The 10831-nt window shown below is 38.7% G+C and overlaps 1 protein-coding gene across 1 annotated transcript in view; it reads left to right on the top strand.

Annotated features, from left to right (window-relative positions):
• The window catches only part of LOC116078758 (ATP-binding cassette sub-family A member 6-like), a 74045-nt gene that overhangs the window by 19559 nt on the left and 43655 nt on the right, over positions 1–10831 (top strand). Inside the window, exons 10-16 of the mRNA XM_031354084.1 lie at positions 1318–1486; positions 2667–2725; positions 7577–7687; positions 8049–8224; positions 8432–8551; positions 8769–8907; positions 9457–9547. Of these exons, the coding sequence (XP_031209944.1) occupies positions 1318–1486; positions 2667–2725; positions 7577–7687; positions 8049–8224; positions 8432–8551; positions 8769–8907; positions 9457–9547 (865 nt within the window). The remainder of the gene's footprint in view (positions 1–1317; positions 1487–2666; positions 2726–7576; positions 7688–8048; positions 8225–8431; positions 8552–8768; positions 8908–9456; positions 9548–10831) is intronic.

The following is a 10831-nucleotide window of genomic DNA, read 5'->3' as shown; positions in this document are numbered from 1 at the left end:
GGAGGCGGGCAGGAGGGAGGCGGGCAGCAGGGAGGCAGGCAGAAGACAGTCTTAGAGGAGAGGAATCTGATGACAGTCAGTAATATGCAAGGAAGAAACTGTCAAAAATTAAAGAGCGTTTCAGGAGGCTGCTCTTTCTGAGGTCCTGAGTTCAAGTCTCCCAACCACATGGGAGCTCACAACCATCTGTAATGGGATCTGATGCCCTCTTCTGGTGTGTCTGAAGACAGCGACAATGTACTCATAAAATAAGTAAATCCTTTTTAAAAAGAATTTCAGAAGAAAACTTCAAGAATAAGCAAAATTAGTTCCAGTTATGGCTTATTACTGGGACACTACACTGTAGAAACATTTTTTAATAAAGATTTATTAGTCATTATTCTCAACATTTTTCTATCTTGTTAATAATTACAATTATATATACAGTTAATTTTCTTTGTCTTGCCATTAACCAAAAAATCCACATTAAGTCCAAAGTTCCTCCACGTGTACTAGAATCAGAATGTTCATCTCTATGCTTGGTTTCACTCATGCTTTTAAGCTTTGATAGTCCCCTCACTTTGATAAAGGTTACTGTTGTCTTATATATATTTGCACACCTATGGCCCATTATTTCTGGCTTATATATAAAGACCCTTAATATCAAATAATTTTTAATTTCTTTTTTGTTTTTTGTTTTTTGTTTTTTTTGTTTTTGTTTTTGAGACAGGGTTTCTCTATGTAGCCCTGGCTGTCCTGGAACTCACTCTGTAGACCAGGCTGGACTTGAACTCAGAAATCTGCCTGCCTCTGTCTCCCAAGTGCTGGGATTAAAGGCATGCGCCACTACTGCCCAGATATTTAATTTCTTTTGTCTCAATAAAAACTTTACAATATTGTCATATTCATCTTGAAAAAAATAAAATTTCTCTATGTGTTATTTTTCACTTATTTAACTCTATATGAACTTATAGACTTCAGTATTATATTTAATTATATTGGCATGGTCAACCTATTTGAGTTTCTAAGAATGTCTATAATTATTTTATGTGCAATATTAATTATTGTGTTTCTAAAAAAATACTTGATTTCACCTATCCTCATAGATATCTTTCAGATTACATATTTCAATTATTCAATTTATATTTTGCTGAAAGTTCTATTACATTAATTTTTGCCATGTTACTTTAGATTTTCATTATTAATTTTCTTTGGAATAATAGGAAACTCGAAGGAAAAATTGTATCTTGTTTGAAAGTTCAAAATATTCCATCTTTTCCTAGCAATGTTTTTTTATTTGTTATATTCATCAGATACTTTATTGCTTTTACTAATTAGATGGGGCCGAGCACCGATATGCTCCACTGTTTTTCTTGAATTCAACATCTTGTTTTCGAAAAACAGCAAATAGAAGCAAGGTCACTGAGAGAGACAGAGACCCTGAGCTTCCTTCGGATGAGTATTTTGAGCCGGTAGAACCAGAATACCAAGGGAAAGAAGCCATCAGGTAAACACATTCGTAGCTGTGCTAATATTGAGTAAAGGCTAAAAAATTGTTAACTGCCAGCTGTCTGTGAGTTTGGGGCAAGTGTCGAAGGCATCTGTCTTTATCGGCATCAATCTGAACCATTCACAGACCCCCATAATAACCAGTTGTTTCCCTTAAATGCTTCTCAAAAGGGAAATTCCCTAGGATGCTGTGTGTATCGCGGGTTCTCAATCTGTGCATCTCGACCGTTCAGTTGGAAACAGAGTTGTTCATATTACAATTCATAATAGTAGGAAAATTACAGTTACACGATAGCAGTGCAAATAACGTTATGGTTGGGGGTCACCACAACAGGAGGAATTGTGTTAAAGAGTTGCAGCATTAGGAAGGCTGAGAACCACGGATCTGTATGTTCTACCCTGGTCTTTGTGTGATTACCTGCTTCTATTTTTTGTCTACATTGAATTTTTGTTGTTGTTTTGCTTTGTTTTTTTCTGAGACAGGGTCTCCGTGCAGCTCAGATTGACCCTCTGACATTTAATAGTCAAAGAGGACCTTGACCTAATGTTCCTCTTTCCTCCACCACCCAAGTCTTGGTGATTGCAGGCATGTGGCTCCATGCCAAACATCCTTTTAAGACAGAGAAATTGGATGTCTAGAAGGCACACAAAGAGAATGTCACGTGACAGTAGGGACAGAAGTTCAAATATTTCCAGAAAAACAACAGAATGCCCTCCCCAAATGCAAATGATTGTTCAGCTCTGAAATTAGAAAACATTAGTTCCTGCATGGGGAGTTTCTTTATTAAAATAAAGTATTAAAGGCCGGCTACATAAGGCCAATGGGTATTATACTATGACCACCCCTGCCTTAGACAAAGGGTAAGATAAAATTTCTGAGAAGAGCTAATCTCTTTTGTTTCTTCTTACTTACCCAGTAATCACACTGCTGTACTTGCCATGTAAGTATACATGGGAGGCTAAAGCCAATGCCAGAGTCAAAGTGACCCAAGTCTAGAGAATCTCATTCATTTTCTAGCTCAGAGGAAATGATTAATTGAAAAGAATTACTTGTGTCTCTGAGCAGCCAGGTTATATCATGTTATTTACTATAAAATGTTGTTTACATCTACCATTATATCTGTCTGTGTTTTTAACTTGTGAGTATTAGCTAATAAAGCACCTCTTTATTGTTTCAGAATAAGAAATATTAAAAAGGAATATAAAGGAAAGTCTGGGAAAGTGGAGGCTTTGAAAGGTAAAGAAAAATATTTCATTCTATTTATTTGACTTAATTATGAATACCCAAGCCTGGGAAACATTCAGCAAGAAAATGCAAATATATTGAGGGACAAAAAACAAACAAACAAACAAAACAAAACAAAACAAAACAAAACAAAAAAACAAGAAAACAAAAGCAAAAGAGAGAAGCAGAATACAAGGGACCTAAGTGTATCATGTGGACACCAATAATAATTAAGAATTCACTGTAAAATCCTTCCAGATATTTCATAGATTTACTGATTTACAAAAAAATATGATCAAACTATGAAAAATATAGCCTTGTTTTGCTTTTTACTATGGCTATCTATCATAAACATATTTTTATATTTGTAGTGTCAGGAAAGAATGCGAGAATCTGATAAAACTTTTAGATAATCATAGAATTTATACCGTTCATATTTACTGATACAGTAATAAGCTGAAACATTAACCAAAACAAGATTAATGAAACCTTTGACAGTGAGTTAAGTTAACAAATCAATATTCTATGACAAACTGATTTTTAATTTTGTATGATTAGACATATTATAACACTAAATATCCTAACAGTTATATTTTTATATTACAAATACCGAGCAAGCATCAATTAACAGCTACATTTCAGAGGTCCAGCTGCTTTTATTAAAAGTGATATCTAACCTGGGTGTGGTGACACACACGTCTTTTTCTTCCCCTCATTTTATGAAAAACAGATTCATACAATATATCCTGACTATAGTTTCCCTTCCTCCTATTCCTCTCAGTTCCTCCCCATTTCCTCTCCCATTTGGATCAATTCTCTCTCTCTCTCTCTCTTTCTTTTTTTTTTTTTTGGTTTTTTTGTTTTTTGTTTTTTCGAGACAGGGTTTCTCTGTGTAGCCCTGGCTGTCCTGGAACTCACTCTGTAGACCAGGCTGGCCTCGAACTCAGAAATCCACCTGCCTCTGCTTCCCAAGTGCTGGGATTAAAGGCGTGTGCCACCACCGCCCAGCTAGATCCATTCTCTTTCTATCTTTCATTAGAAAAGAACAAACATCTAAGAGATAACACAGGACAAAATAAAATATAAAATATATAAAACAAAAATCATCACACTGAATTTGGACAGGTCAAACCAACAGAAGGAAAAAAAGCCCCAAGAAAAGTCACAAGAGTCAGGGACTCACTCATTCCTACACTCAGGAGACCCATAAAAACACTAAACTGAAAGATATAGATATATATCTATATATATATATATAGATATATATCTATATCTTTCATATATATCTTTCATATATATATGTATACACATACATGCAGAGGGCCTGACCCATGTTAGGTCTGTTTGCTGCTTCCATTCATATGGTCTTAGTGAGGCCAATTTAGAGGAGCTTGTTGTCCTGGTGTCTTTGATCCCTTCTGACTCTTACATTGTTTCCACCTTCTCTATTCTGAGGGGTTCCCTGATCTCTGAGGGAAGGATTTAATGGAGACATCCTACTTAGAGCTGTATGTTCCAAGGCCCCTCTCTCTCTCTCTCTCTCCATAATGGCTGTGGGTCTCTATAGTTGTCCCCATCTGCTGTGGGAAAGAGCTTTTCTGATGATGGCTGAACAAGGCACAGATCTGTGATATAGTAAAATATCATTTTCATTGTTAAGTTTTCTTTTTTTTTAAGACCAGTCTTATTGGGTTTTCCTCTAGGTCTCTGGGCAGCCTAGTCTCTAGTTCTTGGTTCCTGATGGAGAGGCTGCTGAGTAGGAGTTCCATGTTGTGGGATGGGTCTTAGATCAGATCAGAGATTGGTTGGTTTCTCCCACAGGTTTTGTGCCACCATTACCCTAGCACAGTTTGCAGGGAGGGGATTGTGTTTCTGTCTCTCTTTCGGTAGCCTGCGGAGTACATTTCCCTTGTCAAAGACGTTAGAACATTGGGGGGGGGGGTGGTGAAAGTTCTACATAGATACCAGCTCAGCCTCTCCATGCTTAATGAGTGGCTGTCTTCAGTGATGGGGCCCTGCTGTCAGTTTGTAGAGAGCATCTCAGAGTCTTGCCAACAGCCTGTTTGGAGATTTCCATGGGACCCATTAGTTCATCCACTCAGTTGGATGTGATCCAGTCCCAGCACTGGAAGCTCTGTTTGGTAACAAGAGAGGGCCGGTTGGGACTCCACCTCCTCCAGTGCTTGGAGATTTCATTAGGATTGCATGCATATATTTCAGGAAGTTTCCACTGCATTAGGTTTCTGCGTCACCCCTCAGAAGCCCCTCGATTCTAGCTGTCTTCCCCGGCTTTCCTTCCATCCGCAGTATCTCCCCTCTCCCTCCCCATCTGATCATGGTATATCTTAGATATCAGTGCTCCATTGGATGTAGAGTTAATAAAAATCTTTTCCCGTTTTGTAGGCTACTGCTTTGTCTCAATGGCATGCCCTTTGTTTAGCATGTACCTTTATTCCTAGCATTTGGGAGGCGGAGGACCAAAGGATCTCTGTGAATTTAAGGCCAGCTTGGACTTCATTGGGAGTTCTGGGCTGTCCAGGGCCACATAGTGAGACCCTGTCTAAGATAAAAATATGAAGTGATAAAATAAGAGGCCAGTTTTTATAAAAGTCTGAGTATTAAAGAGCTAAAAGTGATGGATCATAAACCCTACTATTGAGAGTTCCCTGTCCATTCTGATTACACTGTGTTTGTCTTGGAACAGCCTGACACCTCTTAGCTCAATAGCATTCATTCCTGGGAGACTGAGACTTTGAGGATTCAGTGTATATGTGAACAACTTTATTCTTCAAATTCTTCTCATTAAATACCACCCAGATCTTCCATTCTCTTCTTTAAGTTTGGCTTAGGATATATTGAGGTATCTTTAAATTTAATTTAAAAATCCAGAGCACATTATGAACTACCTTGGAGTCACACGCTTTCCACCTTTAAATATCTTCAAATTTTTCTTTTTTTAAAAAAAAATATTTATTTTATTTTATGTGTATAAGTACACTCTAACTGTACAGATGACCGTGACCTATCATGTATGTGCTGCTGGGAATTCAACTCAGGACCTCTGCCGGCCTTGCTCACTCTGGCTCCGCTTGCTCCAGCATAAGTCACTGTAGCTGTCTTCAGACGCACCAGAAGAGGGCGTCCGATCTCATTCTGGGTGGTTGTGAACCACCATGTGGTTGCTGGGATTTGAACTCAGGACCTTTGGAAGAGCAGTCAGTGCTCTTGCCTGCTGAGCCATCTCGCCAGCCCCCAAATTTTTCTTCTACTTTCAGAAGTAGTGGTACTTAAAAAAAAAAAAATTAAAGTGTTGCATTGCAAAGCACACACACACACACACACACACACACACACACACACACACAAACACACACACACTCTACAAATGTTCCAATTAGAGATTTTCTATGTGGAATTATTCTTTGGAAGGCCAGGGCAGGAGGGAGTGCGCTTTCTAAAGCTTCTTTCAGGCAGTTCTTGTGGCTCATCTGGATCACCTCTGAGAATTTGCTTTTATATTCTTCATGGCTAACTAATACTGCATTGTATGAGTAACAGGTGGAATGAAACCACCCCAGTGATGGATGACATTTAGTTCATTTGTACATCTTGACTGCCTTCAAAATACTAAAGTGAGTCTTTGCCTCTATAAAGATCACTGTCTCCTGAAGATGGGTTTATCGGAGCAGAATCACTGAAAAGATTCATATTTTAAGGAGTCCTGATTCATATTTTAAATCACTTACCTCCAAAGTCATTAAACCCCATACTTATAAGCTAAACACAATAAAATGACAACACTGACAGACGTTTAATTCTACAGTCCTTAGTGTGTATTGGGAACAATGCTAAGAGCTTTATGTGAAATTTTTCATGTTTAATTTTAGGAAAGTCTTAATATTTTCTCTTACACTTTGTTGATGAGGAAACCAACTTTTATATTTAATTGTTGTTGTGATAAGGATCAGTGCCAGGGTAGCCAAGGCCACTTCGCTCTTGCTCTTGAAAATGCTATGCATCATTATTTTATTGTATTTAACTTGTCTTGTAACTAATTAATTAGTGTGTGTTCACGCATGTGCATAACATGTTTGTGGAGGGGGTGAATGAACCACAGCCTTTCTCTGGTGGTGAGGGGATAACTCCCTGGAGCTGGTTCTCTCTTCCACTTTTGCATGAGTTCTGGTGATAAAACTCAGGTCACCAAGCTTCCTCAGCCAGAGTCCCTACCCACTGATCCATCTCACTGGCCCATGCTATATATTTTTTATTTAAAAACTACAAATATTCCAGGCCAGGTCAGCTAGGGCTACACAGCTACATGTTGTTTTAAAACAAAACAAAACCAAAACAGAAATATAAAAGTTGTCAATATACATTTTCAGTTGTGTAACATTGTGGTTTTTTTGTTTTGTTTGTTTGAGAAAATGTGTCTCTATGTAGCCCTGGATGTCTTGGGATCTCTGTGTAGACTAGGTTGGTCTCAAACTCATAGAGATCCCTCTATCTTCTCTACTTCCTAAACACTGGGATTAAAGGCATGTTCCACCACACCTAGCACAAACTTATTTTTAAGTGATTTGCCTTTAATTTGAAGGGTAATTTGTTAAATCTTTATTTTAAAAATACTTTGCTCCATTTCAGATTTCTGCTAGTCTGTAGATCCCAAACTAATACCATATTGTTGTGTGTGTTTTACTGATGTCCGTTTGTCAGTAGCATTATTTAAGTTACCGTGTTCTTCAAGTGTTATGTAAAGCAATGTTAAATTCATCATGAAATTCAGTTGTCTCGTTGTTCGTGTAGGACTAGTCCTGTCTAGTACACTGTTATTGACAATGTTGGCTTCTTATATTAAAACAGGCTTGTCCTTTGACATCTATGAGGGTCAGATCACAGCCATTCTGGGCCACAGTGGAGCAGGCAAATCCTCCTTACTAAACATCCTCAGTGGATTATACGTTCCAACTGCAGGTAAGCGGAAAGCAATCCCTCACGGACAAGGTATTTGATAAGAGAATGAGGCTGGGTATATATGCCTGCCATTGACAACTCTATGGCTCAATGATTATCTAAAGCTGTTTCCTAGAACTGTAGGATTTTGAATGGACTTCCCACTTCCCAGATTTCATAGGAATCATTTGTACCCCATTGTGTGTTAACTCAGAGAAAACGTGCAACCCAGTCCTTACACTAAGAATAGTACTTGTTAGTAAAGTTGTAAGTTTAAATATTTATGATTGTATGTCACAATTTTGTTGAATGAGATCTCCAAATATCAATGAAATGAAACGTACCTTGCTAACTTTGAAATATTTTAATTTCTCCCTTTTAGGGTCAGTCACAGTCTACAATAAAAATCTCTCTGAAATGCAAGACTTGAAGGAAATCAGAAAGATGATTGGTGTTTGTCCTCAACATAATGTTCAATTTGATGCACTCACTGTGAAGGAAAACCTCACTCTCTTTGCTAAAATAAAAGGGATTCTTCCACAGAATGTAAAGCAAGAGGTAGACCGTGTGCTTACCTTATCTCAGCTCCCAGTCATCAGCCATGTTCGATCATGACCACAGAATCCTCTCAGCCACTTGTCCACCTCCTTATGAATGATCTTTAGGCAAAGAAATCCTATAAAAAATATCTTCTTCAATGGGTAATTTAATTTTATAAAAATATGGATCATTTTGTGTTTTGGGCTTTGTATATTTATTGTACAGGTACAGCAAATCATATTGGAATTGGACATGCAGAATATTCAGGACGATCTTGCCGAACATTTAAGTGAAGGACAGAAGAGAAAGCTCACCTTTGGGATTGCCACTCTAGGAGATCCTCGAGTGAGTAAGATTTAGGTCCAGGAAGGACAGAGGTTTTAAGAGTCTCAGTAAGAGTCATGCAGGGTTTTTAGCGATCATAATGTATCAGGCCAGAACTGGCTATGCTTACGTCTACAAAGATATACTACAGTAATTTCTGGTTATTGTTTCCTGCGCTATTATGTGGAAGTAGTTTTACGTGAAGGGGTCATATATTGAAAATCTTTGTCCTTTATAGATTTTGCTCTTAGATGAACCCACTGTAGGACTCGATCCCCTTTCGAGGCATCGAATATGGGGTTTCCTGAAGGAGCGCAGGGCAGACCACGTGATCCTCTTCAGTACTCAGTTCACGGATGAGGCGGACATCCTTGCTGGTAACTGATAACTTTACTTCAGTGTCCTGATGAAAACTTCGGGGAATTTATCTGTGACCTTTGTTCCTAGGGTAAAAGCCCCCTGGTCTCATTATCTCAACTCCAAAGAGTTCTGGAGGAGATTAGAATCTACTCCTCTCCTGGAGTTCCACACTGGCTGTACATTTGTTGCGTTGTGACCAGTAGAGAAAACTTGGGGTGGCTGTTTTCAGATCATTTATATGTTTACTTAAACCCCCAAATCTTTGATAGATGTTTACATGAAAACTAGCTGCCTGTTCCTTAGCATCCAAAGAATATAATCCTACATAACATGAAGGAATGCCTACTTCCCTTTCAGGAAGTGTGGGAGGAAACTTATAAAGATTAGCATTGGGAGCTCCAATTACAAAAGTTTTAAGATGTGCTTAAAGCTTTGAAATATCCAGGAGGCACGGTCATGCCTCATGGAGCACGGCTTTGGAATTCTGAGACTTTCTTTCTTGCTTTTCTTTGCTAAAGAGAAAAGAAACACTGTGATGTTCTTTGATATTTGCTTTGTTTTCTCAGATAGGAAAGTGCTCATCTCCAAGGGGATTCTCAAGTGCACAGGGTCTTCTGTCTTTCTGAAGAGAAAATGGGGTCTTGGATATCACTTAAGGTAAAGAACCTTTGAAAAAATGCTAAATAGGTAACTTTTAAAAGATCCATTCTCTCTTTACTCGTCTCTTCCTGCCAAGCATGACAGTGTATGAGGGGGTCAGAGGAAGACACTGGGTCCCCTGGAGATGGAGTTTCAGGCCGTTGTGAACTGCCAGGCTTTGCTACTGGGAATGAAATTCTGGTCCCCTAGAAGAGCCTCAGTGCTGCTAACCACTGAGACATCTTTCTAGCCCAGGATGTGCGCTTTAATAGTGTTACACCAGCGGCGCGAGAGAGACAATCGGTCTCAAGCCTTATCTCTGACAACGGATAATTGCTTAGTAAACACTTTTTCTAGTTTCCTGGCTCCTCATAATCTGTACCAATGTTAACTATAGCAAAATGTCTACATTATAAACCGAAGCTCTGTTAACCATGGGGATACTTCACCATTGTCCAGGTGTGCGTTGCCTAAACACCATTGCCGTCTGTGCAGCCAAAACTCCCATCTCTTTCCTTCTCTATCTTCCTCACTGAATTCCTAGAATACTGCAGTATTTTCACTCTCTCTTAAGAATCTTAACATGTTTGCCCGAATATTTAATCTTATAAAAAAAAACCACATATAAACTTGATTTTTATACACACCACACACACACACACACACACACACACCCATGTTTACTGTTCTGTTTTTCTGTCTGTATATCAGGAGAAATAAGCAGGTCACCTTAGTGGCAGCCTTTACATGATATGAAGGACTCAGACTTTATCGTAAATCATGTTCTTTACACATCAGTTTAAAGCTCAGGGAAGTATGTTTTCATTGCTTTGTATTTACTATGGTTTAAGCACACACTTAGAAACTGGATAGCTTTAAAGTTTCCTAAAGCAGGTGTAACATGTTTAGAAATGGGCGAGATTTGTTGCAGCGTGGCTCTGGGATTTGAAATGTCTAGAAAGCCTAACCAAGGAAAAGGGGAGAGGGAGGTTTATACAAATTGAACTGCTTGGATATACTTTAAATTATGTTTCTATTTGTGGTGGTTTGTATATGTTTGGCCCAGGGGTGTACCCTTGTTGGAGGAAGTGTGTCACTGTTGGGTAGGCTTTTGAGACCTTCCTCCTAGCCATGTGAGAGCCAGTCTTCTGTTTGCCTTTGGAATAAGATGTAGAACTCTCAGCCTCTCCAAAGCCATGTCTGCCTGGACAGTGCTGTGCTCCTTCCATGATGGTAATGGACTGAACCTCAGAACCTGTAAGCTAACCGAAAGTAAATAGTGTCCTTTATAAGAGTTAAAAA

This window comes from Mastomys coucha, unplaced genomic scaffold, assembly GCF_008632895.1.
Source record: "Mastomys coucha isolate ucsf_1 unplaced genomic scaffold, UCSF_Mcou_1 pScaffold5, whole genome shotgun sequence".
NCBI lineage: Eukaryota > Metazoa > Chordata > Mammalia > Rodentia > Muridae > Mastomys > Mastomys coucha.
The sequence above is the reverse complement of the archived record's forward strand: the minus strand, read 5'-3'. Positions and strand labels throughout refer to the sequence as shown.